A 25,599-nucleotide genomic window follows, 5' to 3' on the forward strand; every position below is an offset into this window, starting at 1 on the left:
CCTTCACCCCCTCTACCCTCTCCTCCCCTTCACCCCCTCTACCCTCTCCTCCCCTTCACCCCCTCTACCCTCTCCTCCCCTTCACCCCCTCTACCCTCTCCTCCCCTTCACCCCCTCTACCCCTCTCCTTCCCTTCACCCCCTCTACCCTCTCCTCCCCTTCACCCCCTCTACCCTCTCCTCCCCTTCACCCCCTCTACCCTCTCCTCCCCTTCACCCCCTCTACCCTCTCCTCCCCTACACCCCCTCTACCCTCTCCTCCCCTTCACCCCCTCTACCCCTCTTCTCCCCTTCACCCCCTCTACCCACTCCTCCCCTTCACCCCCTCTACCCCTCTCCTCCCCTTCACCCCCTCTACCCTCTCCTCCCCTTCACCCCCTCTACCCTCTCCTCCCCTTCACCCCCTCTACCCCTCTCCTCCCCTTCACCCCCTCTACCCTCTCCTCCCCTTCACCCCCTCTACCCCTCTCCATACCGTAGGTAGTTGTTGTCACCGGCAGCTCCCCGGATGTCGTCCAGCAGCTGGAGGGTGGCGGTCGTTGCCACGGTGACGGCGGCAGTGTGCAGGGCCATGTTGTCGGAGCGACGCTCGTCCTTGCTGATGCCCCCGCGAGGAACCTCCGAGCTGGTCAGGTCAGCTGCACCGCCATGACTACACTTACCTGTGGGAAGAGAGGTGATGATGGGTGTTATACATTTATGTTATACGGAGAGTGTGTGGGTATGTGGGGAGGGTAGTGTGTGTGTGTCTATGTGTATGTGTATGTGTTTGTACCTTTAGGCTTAGCTGAGGAGAAGATCCCCATGTACCCAGAGGTGAGTTTCTTCTCATTAAGGATGTTAGGCGGGATGGACTTTGAACAGAACCCCCCATTGGCACAGTCACTGCAGGTCGGGGTGCTGACATCTACAGAACCAAAACACAACGTTTAAGAGTCGTTCTTGAATTACAGTGGCATTAAAACAATATATATATATTTATCTATATTTTGTTATTGATATAAATGCATGTTACCATTCTAAATCAACTAATATGGCTGCTTAATAACTTTAAATCATTTTTACCATTATAATAACACTGTGCCACCTGTAGCAGTGGTAACACCAGTGATGGTAACACCAATGAGACATTTGAGTAAATTAGGATTTTCTTAAATGGACGCCACAAATGCTCAAATCTTAAAAAATGATTTACCAGTGATACAGTGAGGGAAAAAAGTATTTGATCCCCTGCTGATTTTGTACGTTTGCCCACTGACAAAGACATGATCAGTCTAAAATTTTAATGGTATGTTTATTTGAACAGTGAGAGACAGAATAACAACAAAAAAATCCAGAAAAACACGTCAAAAATGTTATGAATTGATTTGCATTTTAATGAGGGAAATAAGTATTTGACCACTCTGCAAAACATGACTTAGTACTTGGTGGCAATCACAGAGGTCAGACGTTTCTTGTAGTTGGCCACCAGGTTTGCACACATCTCAGGAGGGATTTTGTCCCACTCCTCTTTGCAGATCTTTGAAAATGGGTCGTGGATGGGTATTCCAGCATGACAATGACCCAAAACACGGCCAAGGCAACAAAGGAGTGGCTCAAGAAGAAGCACATTAAGGTCCTGGAGACCTTAAATCCCATAGAAAATCTGTGGAGGGAGTTGAAAGTCTGTGTTGCCCAGCGACAGCCCCAAAACATCACTGCTCTAGAAGAGATCTGCATGGAGGAATGGGCCAAAATACCAGCAACAGTGTGTGAAAACCTTGTGAAGACTTACAGAAAACGTTTGACCTGTGTCATTGCCAACAAAGGGTATATAACAAAGTATTGAGAAACTTTTGTTATTGACCAAATACTTATTTTCCACCATAACTTGCAAATAAATTCATAAAAAATCCTACAATGTGATTTTCTGGATTTTTTTCTTCTCAATTTGTCTGTCATAGTTGACGTGTACCTATGATGAATATTACAGGCCTCTCTCATCTTTTTAAGTGGGAGAACTTGCACAATTGGTGGCTGACTAAATACTTTTTTCCCCCACTGTATGCTGAGCAATTGTTGGCTGCTTTTCCTTCTCTCTGCCGTCCGACTCATCCCAAACCATCTCAATTGGGTTGAGGTTGGGGGATTGTGGCGGCCAGGTCGTCTGAAGCAGCACTCCATCACTCTGCTTCTTGGTAAAATAGCCCTTACACAGCCTGGAGGTGTGTTGGGTCATTGTCCTGTTGAAATATAAATGATAGTCCCACTAAGCCCAAACCAGATGTGATGGCGTATCACTGCAGAATGCTGGCGTAGCCATGCTGGTTAAGTGTGCCTTGAATTCTAAATAAATTGCAGACAGTGTTACCAGCAAAGCACCCCCACACCATAACATATCCTCCTCCATGCTTTACGGTGGGAACTACACATGCGGAGATCATCCGTTCACCCACACAGCGTCTCACAAAGACACGTCGGTTGGAACCAAAAATCTCCAATTTGGACTCCAGACCAAAGGACAAATTTCCACCGGTCTAATGCCCATTGCTCGTGTTTCTTGGCCCAAGCAGGTCTCTTCTTATTGGTGTCCTTTAGTAGTAGTTTCTTTGCAGCAATTCGACCATGAAGGCCTGATTCACACAGTCCCCTCTGAACAGTTGATGTTGAGATGTTTCTGTTACTTGAACTCTGTGAAGCATTTATATGGGCTGCAATTTCTGAGGCTGATAACTCTAATGAACTTATCCTCTGCAGCAGAGGTAACTCTGGGTCTTCCATTCCTGTGGCGGTCCTCATGAGAGCCAGTATCATCATAGCGCTTGATGGTTTTTGCGACTGCACTTGAAGAAACTTTCAAAGTTCTTGACATTTTCCTTATTGTTTGACCTTCATGTCTTAAAGTAATGATGCTGTCGTTTCTCTTTGCTTATTTGAGCGGTTCTTGCCATAATATGGACTTGGTCTTTTACCAAATAGGGCTATCTTCTGTATACCCCCCCTACCTTGTCACAACACAACTTAGTGGCTCAAATTCCACAAATTAACTTTTAAGAAGCCACACCTGTTAGTTGAAATTCATTCCAGGTGACTACCTCATGAAGCTGGTTGAGAGAATGCCAAGAGTGTGCAAAGCTGTCATCAAGGCAATGGGTGGCTATTTGAAGAATCTCAAATATAACATATATTTTGATTTGTTTAACACTTTTTTGGTTACTACATGAATCCATATGTGTTATTTAATAGTTCTGATGTCTTCACTATTATTCTGCAATGTAGAAAATAGTAAAAATAGAGAAAAACCCTTGAATGAGTAAGTGTGTCCCCCCCCCCCCCCACACACACACTCTCTTAAACCCTAAACGGGTGTGGTGGTCCTTTCTCTATCCCATAATTCCCTCTGACTATTCTGCTTCACACCGCTCTGTTTTCTCCATAACAGATAATGTGTGAGTGTGTCCCTCCCTGTCTGCCCTTTAGACTTCCTGTAAACCCTTAATGACCTCATCATCACACGAAGCCAGAGGTGGCAGCAGATTTCTCTCTTTGTCTCTCCTTTTTAATCTGCTATCGTACTTTTTCTCTCACATTCCAAGCACGCCTCCCTCCCTCCCTCCTTCCATCTCTGCCCTACCACCCTCCCTCCCTCCTTCCATCTCTGCCCTACCACCCCCCCCCTCACTCCTTCCTTCCTTCCCTACCACCCTCCCTCCCTCCTTCCTTCCATCTCTGCCCTACCACCCCCCCCTCACTCCTTCCATCCCTGCCCTACCACCCCCCCCTCCTTCCTTCCTTCCTTCCCTACCACCCTCCCTCCCTCCTTCCTTCCCTCTCTGCCCTACAACCCTCCCTCACTCCTTCCTTCCCTGCCCTACCACCCCCCTCCTTTCTTCCCTGCCCTACTGCCCTCCCTCCAGTTGGTTCCCATGCTTAGCTGTCCTCGCTCCCGCATTAACACAAACCCACCCTACCTGCCAGGTTTTCCAGTGGGAGATCGGGGCGGATCAGGTTGGCGTAGGGTTCAGTGTATCCCAGATCCACCCAGTTACTGTGGCTGTAGAAGTCCTGACAAAACACAAGCATGTATTATATACCAAGTCTGTGTCTGTGGAAAAATGATCTATCTACTTCCCTATTACAGTGGGCAAAACAGACACCTCAAGATATAAGTGAACTTGGTTCAGATGATAACACTTGAGTCAACATGAAATATGAAACGAGAGATTAGGTGAGATAGATGTTGTCTTTCTCCCCCCCCCCCCCCCCCCCCCTTCTCCCTCTATCCTTTAATTATTTACCTTATCTCCCTTCATTCCTGGAAGTTCAGACTTTCTCCCACTCCTCTCTCTCTCTCTCCCATTCCTCTCTCTCCCTCTCCCTCTCCCACTCCTCTCTCTCTCTCTCTCTCTCTCTCTCCCACTCCTCTCTCTCCCTCTCCCACTCCTCCATCTACCACTCCTCTCTCTCTCTCTCTCTCCTCTCTCTCCCTCTCCCACTCCTCCCTCTCTCTCTCTTTCTCCCACTCCTCTCTCTCTCCCTCTCCCACTCCTCTCTCTCCCTCTCCCACTCCTCTCTCTCCCTCTCCCTCTCCCTCTCTCTCCCTCTCCCATTCCTCCCTCTCTCTCCCTCTCCCACTCCTCTATCTCCCTCTCCAACTCCCCCCTCTCTCTCTCTCTCTCTCTCTCTCTCCCTCTCCCCCTCTCTCTCTCTCTCTCTCTCTCTCTCTCTCTCTCTCTCTCCCTCTCCCTCCCTCTCTCTTTACCTGCAGTCAGGGCTCTAATGACACTGGTGCTCCCAACATATAAAAGTTAGGAGCACAACAAAACATTTAGGAGCACTAGAAAATAGTTGTACTGTGTACAGTACTCTCCCCAGTGTCTCTCTATGTACTGTGTACAGTACTCTCCCCAGTGTCTCTCTAGCTACCTGTACTGTGTGGTACCACCCCCCTTCTCTCTCTTACCTGTAGTGTGTGCAGTACTCTCCCCAGTGTCTCTCTGGCAGCCTGGAAGTTTTCCTTTCGTACGTTGGCCTTAATGCTGGCCACCCCATCAGTGATAAGGCGCCGGCCCTCAGCAAACGCCTCTGAGTTAAAGTGATGGGCTGGGCTGTTATAATAAAGATTGTGATCAATTGGTTTTACATAGAAAACAACTGTAGGAGTGATATACGAAATGTTCACTTGGGCTATCACAATAATGACAATGACTAATTGTTAATATAGTTCATACATTAGATACACTAGAAGAAGGGTGAATGAATTATGCACATCCTAAACCTTTACAATACGGTGCTTAGGAATAAAGTGTTTGAGAGCAGCATATGACTTGTGCTGGAGAAGAAAACTAAATTGTTTTTAAAACTAGTTAAATAAAGATGTAATAAATGTATGTTGCTTTTCCTGTGCTATTTCCAAGCACTCAAAGCATTTTACATAATAAGGTAACCTCATCCTCTATCAATGTAGCACCAACCTGTTGACAAAGTCTCTGTCCACCTGTCCATTCTGTACGTAGATCTCGTTCAGGGCAGATTTGAACTTAGCTGCTGACACTTCACCTGTTGCTTTGGGTCCCAGGCAGGCATGGACCAGCTCCTCAGCAGAGTTACCCTAAAGGGAAAGGTTAGAAGTTAGAGGGTAGATATCAGCCAATCAGCATTGAGGGCAAAGTAGATTTAAAAAAAAATCTGTCACATAACTCTATTTCCTTTATCTCTCTCTCTCTCTCACACACACACACACACACACACACACACACACACTTACCGTGGGGGTGAAGTCTTGTCCCTCTGACTCGGCGATAGCTCGGCACACCTCTGTGACTTTCTGTAGAACGGCCGTTCCCGTGATGCTGATGTGAGTTGAGGCTCCGCCCCCGATGGGAGCAATTGCCCAGGCTCCTCCTGATAGGACCAGGGCCAAAAAGGACACGCCCAGCACCGGTAACATCATCAGTCTGTGGTGGGATTGCATTATCGACAACAATATATTTTAAAGCATTAATAACCTAAAAAATAATATGGTCACAACAAACTATATATATATTTAAGCAATAAGGCACGAGGGGGTGTGGTATATAGCCAATATACCACGGCTAAAGGCTTTTCTTAAGCACGACGCAACGCGGAGTACCTGGATACAGCCCTTAGCCGTGGTATATTGGCAATATACCACAAACCCCCGAGGTGCCTTATTGCTGTTATAAACTGGTTACCAACATAATTAGAGCAGTAAAAATTAATGTTTTATCATACTCGTGATATACGGTCTGATATACCACGGCTGTCAGCCAATCAGCATTAAGGGCTTGAAGCACCCATTTTATAATATGCTCTAATGACTATAAAAAACATTTACACTAAAATGACACCAATAACCGAGAAAATTATATGGTTATAACAAACAATTCAAAAACATAATATATTATCATCTAAGGACTATAAACCATTTACCATTTAAATATATAAAATATAAAATATATATAAATATACATATAATATAAATAATAGTAAACATAATTAAAATAAAGATATCTGAATTGTTTTGTGATGTAATAACACCAGTTATGTAAAGAAACCTTTTCAAAGCTTCCATACCTTCTCAGGTTAGTTGAGCGTAGTTGGATCTCTTCCTCTTTCCCTCTCACTGTTGCCGTAGTAACCCAAACTGTAGAGGAAGATGCAGAAGCATCTTTATGATACATCAGTAAAATGTAATAAAACGTTGTCAAAACTGATTAGAGACCAGTGCTTAGCCCCTGTCCATACTGCATTCCCTGTGCTTAGCCACCCCCCCCCCGCTAAATGATGTAAATGTTTATGTAAATGTGTTCTCCTAAGAGATACAAAGGTGCATACTGTTGAAGTGTTTGGCTCAACTCAACCATGGCCTTTTTTTTACCCGATATCCTTTTGCTGAATAACTATTTATTGAATACCTTTAGTTCCTCAAGTGTTAAAAAGCTAACATTGAACTGAAAGGCTGGTGGGAAATGGAACAATACTGCTCCTTACTGCTGCTTTCTGTCCTAGATTGAGAGAATGTCTGTCATTTGTAGAATCCTATACATACTATATATCATGGTCATATATGTACGATCCTCTCAATCTGTATACATATAGTGTGTATAGGGTTCTATAACTAAATAACTTAATGGTGGGTGTTTTAAGCCAAAGTAAGGGTGCACTTCCTAATAGGAACCCCATCAGTGGCTCCCAACAAGTGCCTCAAATTCAATGTGTAAGTCGCTCTGGATAAGTCTGCTAAATGACAAATGTAAATGTAAATGTTAGGTGTAATACTACAGATATAGGATCTTAATTTTATCTTAATTGTATCTCCATGTTGCAGGATACTTTTCCTGCAATAAGTCAATGTTTAGTGTATTTGAGGTTTAAAAAGGGTTATGAAGTTTGTAATTTCCGGTTTGAAATTTCAGACTTGATTTTCCCTAAAAAAAAAATGTTTTTACCCCTTACAAAAATGTTGATTCATTATAATCCACATAATTATTCACATTATTTTCCAGCTGTAGCAAACTGGCTCAAATTAAGATCCTACATCTGTATACCATGTAAGACAAATAAAATAATTGTAAGTGTTTGAAACTCAAACAACATGAACATCAAAGTGTGTTTGGTTATCTATTTCAATCACAGCATAGTACTTTGTTGTAATTCGAGTCAAAAGTTTCAACTAATTCAAAGTCCATTTTTTATGCTTCTAAAATTTAATTAATTGAATAAAGACAATCTTTCCACTGAACTGACAAACGCTGAGAAAATATATTTTGACAAAGCACCATTAACCGAGAAAATTATAAGGTTATAACAAACAATTCAAAAACATAATATATTATCATCTAAGGACTGTAAACCATTTACCATTTAAAATATAAATGATAGAAATAGAATATATAAATATTCTCTCTATATATAAATATAAATATAATATAAATAATAGTAAACATAATGAAAATAAAGATATCTGAATTGTTTTGTCATATAATAACACCAGTTATGTAAAGAAACCTTTTCAAAGCTTCCATACCTTCTCAGGTTATTTGAGCGTAGTTGGATCTCTTCCTCTTTCCCTCTCTCTGTTGCAGTAGTAACCCAAACTGTAGAGGAACCCCTCTGGAAGATACACCTGTATGTATACTGGACAGTATGGTCAGGCAGGGATGGGGAGAGGAAGGTGAGGTGTGTTACAAAACACACTAATCATTCACTTTTAGGAGTTTCCATAAATCATTAACCTTTGTGTGTGTGTTTGTGTGTGTGTTTGTGTGTGTGTGTGTGTGTGTGTGTGTGTGTGTGTGTGTGTGTGTGTGTGTGTGTGTGTGTGTGTGTGTGTGTATGTGTATGTGTATGGTGGCTGTAAATCAGTAATAAGGTTTCGAACAACTCATTAAAATGCAAATCAATTTATAACATTTTTGACATGCGTTTTTCTGGATTTTTTTGTTGTTATTCTGTCTCTCACTGTTCAAATAAACCTACCATTAAAATGATAGACTGATCATTTCTTTGTCAGTGGGCAAACGTTCAAAATCAGCAGGGGATCACATACTTTTTTCCCTCACTGTAGGTAGTATTTCAGATTTCGGCTGTCAGCCGGTTTTTGGAAACTTATTTGCTCCGCCTTTCTCTTATCGTGATAAGTCCGTTATTTTGTATTTTGGCTTCGGGACCACCAGTAAAGATCCTTGTTTCACCATCTCTGCCTACTTCCTACTGTATATCCTGCACCTGGGTCACACCTCACCCCAACCCTTACACACACACACACACACACACACGCACACACACATACACACACACACATACACACACACACACACGCACACACACACACACACACACACACACACACACACACACACACACACACACACACACACACACACACACGTACACACACACACACACATACACACACACACACACACACACACACACACACACACACACACACACACACACAGTCTTGCGCAGCTAACCTTGTGGCGACATACACTACCGTTTAAAAGTTTGGGGTCACTTAGAAATGTACTTGTTTTCAAAAGATGTATTTATTTTTGTCCACTAAAATAACATCAAATTGATCAGAAATACAGTATAGACATTGTTAATGTTGTAAATGGCTATTGTAGCTGGAAATGGCTGATTTTTTATGGAATATCTACATAGGCATTATCAGCAACCATCAGTCCTGTGTTCCAATGGCACGTTGTGTTTGCTAATCCAAGTTTATCATTTTAAAAGGCTAATTGATCATTAGAAAACCCTTCTGCAATAATGTTAGCACAGCTGAAAACTGTTGTGCTGATTAAAGAAGCAATAAAACTGGCCTTCTTGAGACTAGTTGAGTATCTGGAGCATCAGCAATTGTGGGTTCGATTACAGGCTCAAAATGGCCCAAAACAAAGAACTTCTTCTGAAACTCGTCAGTCTATTCTTATTCTGAGAAATGAAGGCTATTACATGCGAGAAATTGCCAAGAAACTGAAGATCTCGTACAACGCTGTGTACTCCCTTCACAGAACAGCTCAAACTGGCTCTAACCAGAATAGAAAGAGGAGTGGGAGGCCCCAGTGCACAACTGAGCAATAGGACAAATACATTAGAGTGTCTAGTTTGAGAAACAGACGCCTCACAGGTCCTCAACTGGCAGCTTCATTAAATAGTACCCGCAAAACACCAGTCTCAACATCAACAGTGAAGAGGCGACTCCGGGATGGTGACCTTCTAGGCAGAATTCCAAAGAAAAAGCCACATCTCAGACTGGCCAATAAAAATAAAAGATTAAGATGGGCCGTCTGAGATATGGCGTTTTTTTTGGAACTCTGCCTAGAAGTCATAGCAAGGATTATTTTGCTATTTTTATTTTGAATTTGAAGACCCCTTGAAGTATACCCCAAAAATATGTAAAAATGATTTGATAAAAACATTTATTTGGTCTTACTGCTATTAGCCCATACAAACGCATTAAATAACAGACTCACTACATGGAACAACAGATATTCCCCCCTCTAAAAGAAATTCAAAAGGAAGTTTCTTCTGAAGTGTCTGTCCTATATCTGAGAGATATAAGAAAGATCAGGTAACATTTCATTTTTTACATGTATTTAAACTGACAGATTTTTTATGTGGATTCTTTTGTTATGTAACTTAGATTGACACACCGGTAGGTCAATCGACTCTAGAGTGTTAATCACACACAGTCTGTATTCTTTCATTAAGTGTACAGTGTGATAAGTTGAAGGCAATTCATTTATTCATCTTGTAACACAACCCTGTCCCAACGGCTGGCAGAACTTTCATTGCAGCTCAGTGGAGGCTGCTGAGGGGAGGACGGCTCATAATAAGGACTGGAACAGAGCGAATGGAATGAAACGATGTGTTTGATGTATTTGCTCCAATTCCACCCATTCCACTCCAGCCATTACCACAAGCCCGTCCTCCCCAATTAAGGTGCCACCAACCTCCTGTGCTGCAGCTGTTACTTCCTCTATTGAAACTAACACCTGGAGGGGAGCAAACAGGACTGTCTGGAAAGATTAGCAGACCTGGTGATCATAAACAGCAGAGAGGAACAGGTGAGAGCGGGAGGGGAGGGGAGGAGAGAGAGAGACAGGGAGGGGAGAGAATAGATAGAGAGAGAATAGAAGTGGAGACTATATTAACAATGTTGTTTTCTGTCATGACAACATACATTTATCAATGGGCTTAAAACAGTCAGTTATGTCTGGATTGATCTGATTGACTCTGTTACTGAGGGGACCTGGAAATGGGTGGACCGCACCCCACTGACCACCCCAAGTTAAGAGACTACTGCTCTAATAACACTGACCACCACAAGGTAAGAGACTCCTGCTCTAATAACACTGACCACCCCAAGGTAAGAGACTACTGCTCTGATAACACTGACCACCCCAAGGTAAGAGACTACTGCTCTATAATATCACTGACCACCCCAAGGTAAGAGACTACTGCTCTATAATAACACTGACCACCCCAAGGTAAGAGACTACTGCTCTAATATCACTGACCACCCCAAGGTAAGAGACTACTGCTCTATAATATCACTGACCACCCCAAGGTAAGAGACAACTGCTCTATAATAACACTGACCACCCCAAAGTAAGAGACTACTGCTCTAATAACACTGACCACCCCAAGGTAAGAGACTACTGCTCTAATATCACTGACCACCCCAAGGTAAGAGACTACTGCTCTATAATATCACTAACCATCCCAAGGTAAGAGACAACTGCTCTATAATAACACTGACCACACCAAAGTAAGAGACTACTGCTCTAATAACACTGACCACCCCAAGGTAAGAGACTACTGCTCTAATAACACTGACCACCCCAAGGTAAGAGACTACTGCTCTATAATAACACTGACCACCCCAAGGTAAGAGACTACTGCTCTGATAACACTGACCACAGTGTAAGGAGTAGGACTGATTCCCTGTCTTGTTCATATTCTAGGTTCTGAGAGAGTGGCCAGTCTAACTCTGTTGTTTCTACTGCAGCTATTGGAGGAGTGGAGATCCTAATTGTGGTGGTACCTTCCAGGTCATCAGGCCATGGAGAGTACTGGATCTGTGAGAAAGGCCTCTTGTAGGTACTTTCTCTGCACTGCTGTTTAAGGAACTCTTCACTGTGTGTTAAGCAAAATTTTACTCCTGAATGTACAGTGAGGGAAAAAAATATTTGATCCCCTGCTGATTTTGTACGTTTGCCCACTGACAAAGAAATGATCAGTCTATAATTTTAATGGTAGGTTTATTTGAACAGTGAGAGACAGAATAACAACAAAGAAATCCAGAAAAACACTTGTCAAAAATGTTATAAATTGATTTGCATTTTAATGAGGGAAATAAGTATTTGACCCCCTCTCAATCAGAAAGATTTCTGGTTCCCAGGTGTCTTTTATAGAGGTAACGAGCTGAGATTAGGAGCACACTCTTAAAGGGAGTGCTCCTAATCTCAGCTTGTTACCTGTATAAAAGACACCTGTCCACAGAAGCAATCAATCAATCAGATTCCAAACTCTCCACCATGGCCAAGACCAAAGAGCTCTCCAAGGATGTCAGGGACAAGATTGTAGACCTACACAGGGCTGGAATGGGCTACAAGACCATCGCCAAGCAGCTTGGTGAGAAGGTGACAACAGTTGGTGCGATTATTCGCAAATGGAAGAAACACAAAATAACTGTCAATCTCCCTCGGCCTGGGGCTCCATGCAAGATCTCACCTCGTGGAGTTTCAATGATCATGAGAACGGTGAGGAATCAGCCCAGAACTACACGGGAGGATCTTGTCATGGATCTCAAGGCAGCTGGGACCATAGTCACCAAAAAAACAATTGGTAACACACTACGCCGTGAAGGACTGAAATCCTGCAGCGCCCGCAAGGTCCCCCTGCTCAAGAAAGCACATATACAGGCCTGTCTGAAGTTTGCCAATGAACATCTGAATGATTCAGAGGAGAACTGGGTGAAAGTGTTGTGGTCAGATGAGACCAAAATGGAGCTCTTTGGCATCAACTTAATTCGCCGTGTTTGGAGGAGGAGGAATGCTGCCTATGACCCCAAGAACACCATCCCCACCGTCAAACATGGAGGTGGAAACATTATGCTTTGGGGGTGTTTTTCTGCTAAGGGGACAGGACAACTTCACCGCATCAAAGGGACGATGGACGGGGCCATGTACCGTCAAATCTTGGGTGAGAACCTCCTTCCCTCAGCCAGGGCATTGAAAATGGGTCGTGGATGGATTTTCCAGCATGACAATGACCCAAAACACACGGCCAAGGCAACAAAGGAGTGGCTCAAGAAGAAGCACATTAAGGTCCTGGAGTGGGCTAGCCAGTCTCCAGACCTTAATCCCATAGAAAATATGTGGAGGGAGCTGAAGGTTCGAGTTGCCAAATGTCAGCCTCGAAACCTTAATGACTTGGAGAAGATCTGCAAAGAGGAGTGGGACAAAATCCCTCCTGAGATGTGTGCAAACCTGATGGCCAACTACAAGAAACGTCTGACCTCTGTGATTGCCAACAAGGGTTTTGCCACCAAGTTCTGTCATGTTTTGCAGAGGGGTCAAATACTTATTTCCCTCATTAAAATGCAAATCAATTTATAACATTCTTGACATGCGTTTTTCTGGATTTTTTTGTTGTTATTCTGTCTCTCACTGTTCAAATAAACCTACCATTAACATTATAGACTGATCATGTCTTTGTCAGTGGGCAACCGTACAAAATCAGCAGGGGATCAAATACTTTTTTCCCTCACTGTATTTAGGGTTGCGATATCAAAGGGATTGAATACTTATTGACTCAAGAGATTTCAGCTTGTCAGTTGTAATTAATTTGTAAAATTTCCAAAAACAGAATTCCACTTTGACACGACCTTCTACAATTTTCAGGAAATCCACGGACATGGCAACCCCGGCTCTTGTTGTTCATTCCATAATGGCTGCTGTTGCTACTGCTAGGTAACATGAGGACATAAACAACAGTTTACTTAAACTAGCAGTTCTTCATTCTTCTCGGTGTAACAGTTGGGATAATGGGACAATTCGGAGTACAGCTACACTTTCTGATGGGAATTGTAATTGTACACTTATTGACTCAAGAGATTTCAGCTTTTCAGTTTAAATTAATTTGTAAAATGTATCCAACAAAGCCAGCCTATTGAATCCTACTTCAGGAAGTACTCACACCCCTTGACTTTTTCTACATTTTGTTCTGTTACAACCTGAATTTAAAATAGTTTAAGTTTATATTTTGTGTCACAGGCCTACACACAATATGTCATAATGTCAAAGTGGAATTATGTTTTTAGAAATGTTTACAAATGAATAACTACTAGCCTAGTCAAGCAGACTAACGGCTGTTTTGTTTAATACTTGAAGTGAAACTGAATGTGAGCTATCGTGAGATCAGGCAGGTTTCACATGGCTACTAAACTACCTCCGTATTATAACTAAACAAATAACATGAGTTACTCACACAGTAGGAAAGCAGAGCTTTTTATTCATGACAGAGATGTAACTGGAGACTCACATTATGAAACAAAAATTAAACATCAATCTTACAGTGCAAATAACATGTTGATAAAGTGCATAGAGAGAGAGTACTGTTGGCACTTTTTAAAGGGACATTAATTTAAATGGTGGCTTTGGCCATGTTCCAGGCTGACTACTTTGCTGATGCCTCATAGATCTCACAACACATGGAGAGGTGTTTAACATATTTTAGGCACAATTGCGCTGTCGATGATGTGTCACGCAAAGCATTCATTGATGCAATGCAACGTCTGCGATATAGTTGGCCTGGAACGTAACCTTTAACTTTAAGAAGCAGTTTCGGGCAGACAGTCAATACATGAGCCTTACCCTTTTTTCATAACCAAGTGGGAAGGTGGTATTTACCACATAGGAAAATCCACTTGAACGCCCCTCCAACTGGTAATAACTAGTCTATCATCCCTGAGCAACAACTTCTCCCACATGCTGACCTCTGACATCACCTACTAAGGAAATTAACTCAATAACAGCATGTTCAGCAGTTAAATGCAACAACAAAACATTATTTATAAAAAGCATTCTATTAAAATATTTTTTGAACATAATTCGTTTAAAAGCGTGATAGCTGTACTTTTAGTTTATGGTTGAAGTAGCTTGTTGACCAATATCCAATCTACGTTTCTCAACAAGTTCAAAGCACATGAATGCATCCAACGTGTATTTAAAACTTCTCAACTGGTCATTTCCACCTTCCCACTTGGTTATTCACGCAGCATTAGATCAAATAAGTAGGTCTCTGAGAGACGTAGTGAAGCGGGCAGAGACCAGCAGACACAACCACAGAGGGAGGGACAGAGCGAGGGAGGGCGGTCCCGCGTTGCGGACTATGGAAAACAGACAGGTGCCCACGTTCATAGCCTTGTCCACCGCCACCAGCTCCACTGTCAGAGAGCAGCACGAAGCGTTGAACGCTGCCGCGACAACCGTCTGATTCAGGTCCGTGTGGGTGAGGCTGCCCACGCCCTGCCGGTGTGTGAGACTGGCAATACCGGTGCCGTTGACGCCGTCGGTCAGATTGGCAGAGAGCTGCCAGAAGGCGGAGCTGCAGGCTGCTGGGTCAGCGGGGCAGTCGTCCGACGAGAAGCTGACCACCTCGCACTGGGGAGGGGTGAAATCTGTCACCTGAAGGGGGGGAAAGAGAGAGAGAGAGAGAGAGAGACCGTGATCATGATGATGATGGAGAAAAGATGAGGAAAGGAGGCTATTTAGAAGTGGAGACAGCCCATACAGTGGAGACAGACCATATAGTGGAGACGGACCATATAGTGGAGACAGCCCATATAGTGGAGACAGCCCATTTAGTGGAGACAGACCATGTAATGGAGACAGACCATATAGTGGAGACGGACCATATAGTGGAGACAGACCATATAGTGGAGACGGCCCATATAGTGGAGACAGACCATATAGTGGAGACAGCCCATATAGTGGAGACAGCCCATATAGTGGAGACAGACCATAAAGTGGAGACAGCCCATATAGTGGAGACAGACCATATAGTGGAGACAGACCATATAGTGGAGAGGGACCATATAGTGGAGACGGCCCATATAGTGGAGACAGACCATATAGTGGAGACAGACCATATAGTGGAGACAGACCACATAGTGGAGACATACCATATAGTGGAGACAGCCCATATAGTGGAGACATACCATATAGTGGAGACAGACCATATAATGGAGACAGCCCATATAGTGGAGACAGACCATATAGTGGAGACAGACCATATAGTGGAGACAGACCATATAGTAGAGACAGCCCATATAGTGGGACAGCCCATATAGTGGAGACAGCCCATATAGTGGAGACAGACCATATAGTGGAGAGAGACCATGTAGTGGAGACAGACCATATAGTGGAGACAGCCCATATAGTGGAGACAGCCCATATAGTGGAGACGGACCATATAGTGGAGACAGACAATATAGTGGAGAAGGACCATATAGTGGAGACAGCCCATATAGTGGAGATGGACCATTTAGTGGAGACAGCCCATATAGTGGAGACAGACCATATAGTGGAGACAGACCATATAGTGGAGACGGACCATATAGTGGGGACAGACCATATAGTGGAGACAGACCATATAGTGGAGACAGACCGTATAGTGGAGACAGACCATATAGTGGAGACAGACCATATAGTGGAGACGGACCATATAGTGGAGACAGCCCATATAGTGGAGACGGACCATATAGTGGAGACAGCCCATATAGTGGAGACGGACCATATAGTGGAGACAGACCACATAGTGGAGACAGACCATATAGTGGAGACAAACCATATAGTGGAGACAGACCATATAGTGGAGACGGACCATATAGTGGAGACAGCCCATATAGTGGGACAGCCCATATAGTGGAGACATCCCATATAGTGGAGACAGCCCATATAGTGGAGATAGACCATATAGTGGATACAGACCATATAGTGGAGACAGCCCACAAAGGCATCTCAGCTCTCTAGTGTATCTTTATCTATAGCTCTACTGTCTTACATTTCTACACCCATTGTGATGTCACATTAGAATGCACACACAGGGTTCTATACTGAACAAAAATATAAACGCAACATGTAAAGTGTTGGTCCCATGTTTCATGAGCTGAAATAAAAGATCCCAGAAATAGCCACAAAAAGCATCCCTCTTAGTAAGCATTTCTCCTTTGCCAAGATAATCCATCCACCTGACAGGTGTGGCATATCAAGAAGCTTATTAAACAGCATGATCATTACACAGGTGCATCTTGCGCTGGGGACAATAAATGGCCTCTCTAAAATACGCAGTTTTGACACACAACACAATGCCACAGATGTCTCAAGTTTTGAGGGACTGTGCAATTGGCATGCTGACTGCAGGAATGTCCACCAGAGCTGTTACCAGAGAATTTAATGTTAATTTATCTACCATTGGCGTCCCATTCATCCGCCACCATCACCTCATGTTTCAGCATGATAATGCACAGCCTCATGTCACAAGGATCTCTACACAATTCCTGGAAGCTGAAAATGTCCCAGTTCTTCCATGGGCTGCATACTCACCACACATGTCACTCATTGAGCTTGTTTGGGATGCTCTGGATCGACGTGTACGACAGCGTGTTCCAGTTCCCGCCAATATCCAGCAACTTCGCACAGCCATTGAAGAGGAGTGGGAAAACATTCCACAGGCCACAATCAACAGCCTAATCAACTCTATGCGAAGGAGATGTGTTGCGCTGCATGAGGCAAATGGTGGTCACACCAGATATTACTGGTTTTCTGATCCATACCCCTACTTTTTTTTAAAGGTATCCGTGACCAACAGATGCATATCTGTATTCCCAATCATGTGAAATCCATAGATTAGGGCCTAATGATTTATATAAATTTACAGATTCCCTTATATGAACTGTAGCTCTTTGGAATTGTTATATGTTGCGTTTGTTTTTGTTCAGTATAATATATTGATATCTATCTCTGTATCTCTGCAGTTACCTTGGTGACAACAGAGAGGCGCAGGACGGCGTAGTTGGAGTCGACCGCCCCGGGGGCCACTGCCTCGATGGTCAGGGTGACGTCCGTTCCTGAGGGTGTGTTGGCGGGCACCGTGATGGTCAGTTCCCCTGTGGTGTTTCCTCCGGTGGCCACAGTGATGCTGTTAAGTTAGCATCAGCAATGGGTTAGCATTATTTGTCAATACAAATGATGCCAAGAGAGGACAATATTTAGTAATGTTGAGTCATTTTGCCAGCAGAGAAGAAGCTAATTTTGACCAGATAACCTGGTCCCAGATTTGTTTGTGCTTAAATTGCCAATTCCTATGGTCAATGTGCCACGTGACAATGGCCATAGGAGTTGGCAAGACGGTACAAACAGATCTGGGACCAGTCTCAGGATATTCCAGGCCTGATCCCTACCTGCTGGGGACGTTCATCTTGAAGTCTCTGTCGTTTCTGGCACTGATTTTGTAGGTGCCTCCAGTGGCGTCGGTCATGACGGTGAAGGGAAGGCTGAAGGCTTTACCAGGCTCCATGCTTCTGTCCACCACGGCCTGAGAAGACAAGAAGAAGAAGGAAGAATAATTGTTGAGGAGTTGTTGTGAGTTCCACTTTTGAACATGTGCAGTTTGTTTGTTGGCCCATTTACAGGGACTGACACAACTGTGTTTAGAATGTCCATGTTGTCATTTGTAAGTAGGGCCCACAGTACTACATGTTTAGAAAGTAATGGTCAGGCACATTTTTCTTTATGATATTATCTATGAATGTCTATGACCGTGGTTATTTTTTAACTCTATCCCAATATGCAATATAGGCTCCTTCATGATTTACAAATGAAAGCCGTTTTTCAATGTAAACAGGAAGTGTGTCATCATCACTTACCTTGATGGTAACCTTGGAGATGGACATCTGAGTGGTGGACTGTCTCTGGAACATGGTGGAGGAAACCACGTCTGTCCCGTTCAACAGCACCACAAATCTATAATAACACTGACCACCCCAAGGTAAGAAACTACTGCTCTAATAACACTGAACACCCCAAGGTAAGAGACTACTGCTCTATAATAACACTGACCACCCCAAGGTAAGAGACTACTGCTCTAATAACACTGACCACCCCAAGGTAAGAGACTACTGCTCTAATAACACTGAACACCCCAAGGTAAGAGACTACTGCTTTAATAACACTGAACACCCCAAGGTAAGAGACTACTGCTCTAATAACACTGACCACCCCAAGGTAAGAGACTACTGCTCTAATAACACTGACCACCCCAAGGTAAGAGACTACTGATCTAATAACACTGAACACTCCAAGGTAAGATACTACTGCTTTAATAACACTGAACACCCCAAGGTAAGAGACTACTGCTCTAATAACACTGACCACCCCAAGGTAAGAGACTACTGCTCTATAATAACACTGACCACCCCAAGGTAAGAGACTACTGCTCTATAATAATACTGACCACCCCAAGGTAAGAGACTACTGCTCTATAATAACACTGACCACCCCAAGGTAAGAGACTACTGCTCTGATAACACTGACCACAGTGTAAGGAGTAGGACTGATTCTCTGTGTTGTTCATACTCTAGGTTCTGAGAGAGTGACCAGTCTAACTCTGTTGTTTCTACTGCAGCTATTGGATGAGTGGAGAGCCTAATGGTGGTGGTACCTTACAGGTCATCAGGCCATGGAGAGTACTGGATCTGTGAGAAAGGCCTCTTGTAGGTACTTTCTCTGCACTGCTGTTTAAGGAACTCTTCACTGTGTGTTAAGCAACATTTTACTCCTGAATGTATTTAGGGTTGCCATATTAAAGGGATTGAATACTTATTGACTCAAGAGATTTCAGCTTGTCAGTTGTATTTAATTTGAAAAATTTCCAAAAACAGAATTCCACTTTGACACGACCTTCTACAATTTTCAGGAAATCCACGGACATGGCAACCCCGGCTCTTGTTGTTCATTCCATAATGGCTGCTGTTGCTACTGCTAGGTAACATGAGGACATAAACAACAGTTTACTTAAACTAGCAGTTGTTCATTCTTCTCGGTGTAACAGTTGGGATAATGGGACAATTCGGAGTACAGCTACACTTTCTGATGGGAATTGTAATTGTACACTTATTGACTCAAGAGATTTCAGCTTTTCAGTTTTAATTAATTTGTAAAATGTATCCAACAAAGCCAGCCTATTGAATCCTACTTCAGGAAGTACTCACACCCCTTGATTTTGTTGTGTTACAACCTGAATTTAAAATAGTTTAAGTTTATATTTTGTGTCACAGGCCTACACACAATATGTCATAATGTCAAAGTGGAATTATGTTTTTAGAAATGTTTACAAATGAATAACTACTAGCCTAGTCAAGCAGACTGACGGCTGTTTTGTTTAATACTTGAAGTGAAACTGAATGTGAGCTATCGTGAGATCAGGCAGGTTTCACATGGCTACTAAACTACCTCCGTATTATAACTAAACAAATAACATGAGTTACTCTCACAGTAGGAAAGCAGAGCTTTTTATTCATGACAGAGATGTAACTGGAGACTCACATTATGAAACAAAAATTAAACATAAATCTTAGTTGGCCTGGAACGTAACCTTTAACTTTAAGAAGCAGTTTCGGGCAGACAGTCAATACATGAGCCTTACCCTTTTATCATAACCAAGTGGGAAGGTGGTATTTACCACATAGGAAAATCCACTTGAACGCCCCTCCAACTGGTAATAACTAGTCTATCATCCCTGAGCTACAACTTCTCCCACATGCTGACCTCTGACATCACCTACTAAGGAAATTAACTAAATAACAGCATGTTCAGCAGTTAAATGCAACAACAAAACATTATTTATAAAAAGCATTCTATTAAAATATTTTTTGAACATAATTCGTTTAAAAGCGTGATAGCTGTACTTTTAGTTTATGGTTGAAGTAGCTTGTTGACCAATATCCAATCTACGTTTCTCAACAAGTTCAAAGCACATGAATGCATCCAACGTGTATTTACAACTTCTCAACTGGTCATTTCCACCTTCCCACTTGGTTATCTGTAGCTCAGCTGGTAGAGCACGGCGCTTGTAACGCCAAGGTAGTGGGTTCGATCCCCGGGACCACCCATACAAAAAAAATTATGCACGCACGACTGTAAGTCGCTTTGGATAAAAGCGTCTGCTAAATGGCATATTATTATTCACGCAGCATTAGATCAAATAAGTAGGTCTCTGAGAGACGTAGTGAAGCGGGCAGAGACCAGCAGACACAACCACAGAGGGAGGGACAGAGCGAGGGAAGGCGGTCCCGCGTTGCGCACTATGGAAAACAGACAGGTGCCCACGTTCATTGCCTTGTCCACCGCCACCAGCTCCACTGTCAGAGAGCAGCACGAAGCGTTGAACGCTGCCGCGACAACCGTCTGATTCAGGTCAGTGTGGGTGAGGCTGCCCACGCCCTGCCGGTGTGTGAGACTGGCAATACCGGTGCCGTTGACGCCGTCGGTCAGATTGGCAGAGAGCTGCCAGAAGGCGGAGCTGCAGGCTGCTGGGTCAGCGGGGCAGTCGTCCGACGAGAAGCTGACCACCTCGCACTGGGGAGGGGTGAAATCTGTCACCTGAAGGGGGGGAAGAGAGAGAGAGAGAGAGAGAGAGACCGTGATCATGATGATGATGGAGAAAAGATGAGGAAAGGAGGCTATTTAGAAGTGGAGACAGCCCATACAGTGGAGACAGACCATATAGTGGAGACGGACCATATAGTGGAGACAGCCCATATAGTGGAGACAGACGATGTAGTGGAGACGGACCATATAGTGGAGACAGACCATATAGTGGAGACAGACCATATAGTGGAGACGGCCCATATAGTGGAGACAGACCATATAGTGGAGACAGCCCATATAGTGGAGACAGCCCATATAGTGGAGACGGACCATATAGTGGAGACGGACCATATAGTGGAGACGGACCATATAGTGGAGACGGACCATATAGTGGAGACAGACCATATAGTAGAGACAGCCCATATAGTGAGACAGCCCATATAGTGGAGACAGACCATATAGTTGAGACAGCCCATATAGTGGAGACAGACCATATAGTGGAGACAGACCATATAGTGGAGACAGACCATATAGTGGAGACAGCCCATATAGTAGAGACAGCCCATATAGTGGGACAGCCCATATAGTGGAGACAGCCCATATAGTGGAGACAGCCCATATAGTGGAGACAGACCATATAGTGGAGACAGCCCATATAGTGGAGACAGACCATATAGTGGAGACAGCCCATATAGTGGAGACAGCCCATATAGTGGAGACAGACCATATAGTGGAGACAGACCATATAGTGGAGACAGACCATATAGTGGAGACAGCCCATATAGTAGAGACAGCCCATATAGTGGGACAGCCCATATAGTGGAGACAGCCCATATAGTGGAGACAGCCCATATAGTGGAGACAGCCCATATAGTGGAGACAGACCATATAGTTGAGACAGCCCATATAGTGGAGACAGACCATATAGTGGAGACAGACCATATAGTGGAGACAGACCATATAGTGGAGACAGCCCATATAGTAGAGACAGCCCATATAGTGGGACAGCCCATATAGTGGAGACAGCCCATATAGTGGAGACAGCCCATATAGTGGAGACAGCCCATATAGTGGAGACAGACCATATAGTGGAGACAGCCCATATAGTGGAGACAGACCATATAGTGGAGACAGACCATATAGTGGAGACAGCCCACAAAGGCCTCTCAGCTCTCTAGTGTATCTTTATCTATAGCTCTACTGTCTTACATTTCTACACCCATTGTGATGTCACATTAGAATGCACACACAGGGTTCTATAATGAACAAAAATATAAACGCAACATGTAAAGTGTTGGTCCCATGTTTCATGAGCTGAAATAAAAGATCCCAGAAATAGGCACAAAAAGCATCCCTCTTAGTAAGCATTTCTCCTTTGCCAAGATAATCCATCCACCTGACAGGTGTGGCATATCAAGAAGCTGATTAAACAGCATGATCATTTCACAGGTGCATCTTGCGCTGGGGACAATAAATGGCCTCTCTAAAATACGCAGTTTTGACACACAACACAATGCCACAGATGTCTCAAGTTTTGAGGGACTGTGCAATTGGCATGCTGACTGCAGGAATGTCCACCAGAGCTGTTACCAGAGAATTTAAAGTTAATTTATCTACCATTGGCGTCCCATTCATCCGCCACCATCACCTCATGTTTCAGCATGATTATGCACAGCCTCATGTCACAAGGATCTCTACACAATTCCTGGAAGCTGAAAATGTCCCAGTTCTTCCATGGGCTGCATACTCACCACACATGTCACCCATTGAGCTTGTTTGGGATGCTCTGGATCGACGTGTACGACAGCGTGTTCCAGTTCCCGCCAAAATCCAGCAACTTCGCACAGCCATTGAAGAGGAGTGGGAAAACATTCCACAGGCCACAATCAACAGCCTAATCAACTCTATGCGAAGGAGATGTGTCGCGCTGCATGAGGCAAATGGTGGTCACACCAGATATGACTGGTTTTCTGATCCACACCCCTACTTTTTTTTAAAGGTATCCGTGACCAACAGATGCATATCTGTATTCCCAGTCATGTGAAATCCATAGATTAGGGCCTAATGATTTATTTAAATTGACTGATTCCCTTATATGAACTGTAGCTCTTTGGAATTGTTATATGTTGCGTTTGTTTTTGTTCAGTATTATATATTGATATCTATCTCTGTATCTCTGCAGTTACCTTGGTGACAACAGAGAGGCGCAGGACGGCGTAGTTGGAGTCGACCGCCCCGGGGGCCACTGCCTCGATGGTCAGGGTGACGTCCGTTCCTGAGGGTGTGTTGGCGGGCACCGTGATGGTCAGTTCCCCTGTGGTGTTTCCTCCGGTGGCCACAGTGATGCTGTTAAGTTAGCATCAGCAATGGGTTAGCATTATTTGTCAATACAAATGATGCCAAGAGAGGACAATATTTAGTAATGTTGAGTCATTTTGCCAGCAGAGAAGAAGCTAATTTTGACCAGATAACCTGGTCCCAGATTTGTTTGTGCTTAAATTGCCAATTCCTATGGTCAATGTGCCACGTGACAATGGCCATAGGAGTTGGCAAGACGGTACAAACAGATCTGGGACCAGTCTCAGGATATTCCAGGCCTGATCCCTACCTGCTGGGGACGTTCATCTTGAAGTCTCTGTCGTTTCTGGCACTGATTTTGTAGGTGCCTCCAGTGGCGTCGGTCATGACGGTGAAGGGAAGGCTGAAGGCTTTACCAGGCTCCATGCTTCTGTCCACCACGGCCTGAGAAGACAAGAAGAAGAAGGAAGAGTAATTGTTGAGGAGTTGTTGTGAGTTCCACTTTTGAACATGTGCAGTTTGTTTGTTGGCCCATTTACAGGGACTGACACATGTCTGTGTTTAGAAAGTCCATGTTGTCATTTGTAAGTAGGGCCCACAGTACTACATGTTTAGAGAGTAATGGTCAGGCACATTTTTCTTTATGATATTATCTATGAATGTCTATGACCGTGGTTATTTTCGAACTCTATCCCAATATGCAATATAGGCTCCTTCATGATTTACAAATGAAAGCCGTTTTTCAATGTAAACAGGAAGTGTGTCATCATCACTTACCTTGATGGTAACCTTGGAGATGGACATCTGAGTGGTGGACTGTCTCTGGAACATGGTGGAGGAAACCACGTCTGTCCCGTTCAACAGCACCACAAACTCCCCCGCAGGGACCTTGGTTACAGTAACCAGGAAGTCCCCGTTGCCCATGTCTTCCAGGGCCCCGCCTACGACCACTGACCCTGACGCTGTCACCAAGGCGACGTCGGCCACCTTGAAAGAGGCTGGGCCCTTTCTGCCCAACACTGATACCAACAGCATGGCAGGCATACCTGGGAGGAGGAGAGCGGAGAGGAGCAACGGAGGGAAAGAGAGTGAGAGAGAGAGGAGGAGGAGTGTAGGGGTAAGGAGAGAAATAGAGGAAGAACATCCTCTTGAAGGGTGTGGCTATGTAACTGTTCTAGGTTCAGATACATTTTTACAAATGACAATTCATGGCTTTTTATGACTTTGATTAAGTAGGCTTTATAAATGAACAGAATGCATTGTTTCGACCTACGCAACATCAAAGAGGGCCAGCCTACTTTGTGATAGAGAATGCAGCGATGAGTGCAAAACCTGTCGCCAGTCAGAAAAACGACGTGCGCAATGATAAACTGTATCTAACGGCTTTAATGAAGTGGCATCTGCATTCATGTAGATGATGTCGCCTTAGTTTAATTGTGATCAACAGATTACCTGCTTGATAGGATAATGATTTTAAGATGATGTTGTGTTTACCTGCTTTTGGACGGCCAGAGATGAGGGCGTATCCTGGGTGAGGTCCCTCGAAGGTCTCCACAAAGTCATAAATGAAGGCAATGGTACTCTGACCTGGAGACAGACAGACAGAGAGACACACACACACACACACACACACACACACACACACACACACACGCACGCACGCACACACACACACACACACACACACACACACACACACACACACACACACACACACACACACACATACACACAGAGTCAGGGCTGTATTGTCTCCCTTCTCTTTATGGCTCTGCCAGACCTGGATTCAAATACTTTTTTGACATCTTTTTACATGATTTTAAAAGGGTTAAGGTTTGGGAAAGAGTAGCTAAAAGGGTTAAGGTTCGGGTTAGGGGAAGCGTTTGCTAAAAGAGTTAAGGTTAGGGAAAGAGTTAGCTAAAAGGGTTAAGGTTAGGGAAAGAGTTAGCTAAAAGGGTTAAGGTTCGGGTTAGGGGAAGCGTTAGCTAAAAGGGTTAAGGTTAGGGGAAGAGTTAGCTAAACGTGTTGAGGTTAGGGGAAGAGTTAGCTAAAAGTGTTAAGGTTAGGGTAAGGGGAAGCTTTAGCTAAAAGGATTAAGGTTAAAGGAAGAGTTAGCTAAAATGGTTAAGGTT

At 43.9% G+C, this 25,599-nt stretch overlaps 1 protein-coding gene across 1 annotated transcript in view; it reads right to left on the reverse strand.

The window, feature by feature from the left end:
* LOC311110216 (uncharacterized protein) overlaps positions 1-25,599 on the reverse strand; it is a gene marked incomplete at both ends in the record, with an annotated part of 48,039 nt that overhangs the window by 11,840 nt on the left and 10,600 nt on the right. The window contains 15 exons of the mRNA XM_084188755.1: positions 475-661; positions 775-906; positions 3,950-4,043; positions 4,942-5,086; positions 5,453-5,589; positions 5,746-5,935; positions 14,829-15,205; positions 17,561-17,720; positions 17,983-18,116; positions 18,448-18,492; positions 20,909-21,181; positions 23,356-23,515; positions 23,778-23,911; positions 24,245-24,513; positions 24,962-25,054. Of these exons, the coding sequence (XP_084044881.1) occupies positions 475-661; positions 775-906; positions 3,950-4,043; positions 4,942-5,086; positions 5,453-5,589; positions 5,746-5,935; positions 14,829-15,205; positions 17,561-17,720; positions 17,983-18,116; positions 18,448-18,492; positions 20,909-21,181; positions 23,356-23,515; positions 23,778-23,911; positions 24,245-24,513; positions 24,962-25,054 (2,530 nt within the window). The remainder of the gene's footprint in view (positions 1-474; positions 662-774; positions 907-3,949; positions 4,044-4,941; positions 5,087-5,452; positions 5,590-5,745; positions 5,936-14,828; positions 15,206-17,560; positions 17,721-17,982; positions 18,117-18,447; positions 18,493-20,908; positions 21,182-23,355; positions 23,516-23,777; positions 23,912-24,244; positions 24,514-24,961; positions 25,055-25,599) is intronic.

This window comes from Coregonus lavaretus, assembly GCF_964263955.1.
Source record: "Coregonus lavaretus genome assembly, contig: SUPER_35_unloc_2, whole genome shotgun sequence".
In the NCBI taxonomy this organism is placed as follows: Eukaryota; Metazoa; Chordata; class Actinopteri; order Salmoniformes; family Salmonidae; genus Coregonus; species Coregonus lavaretus.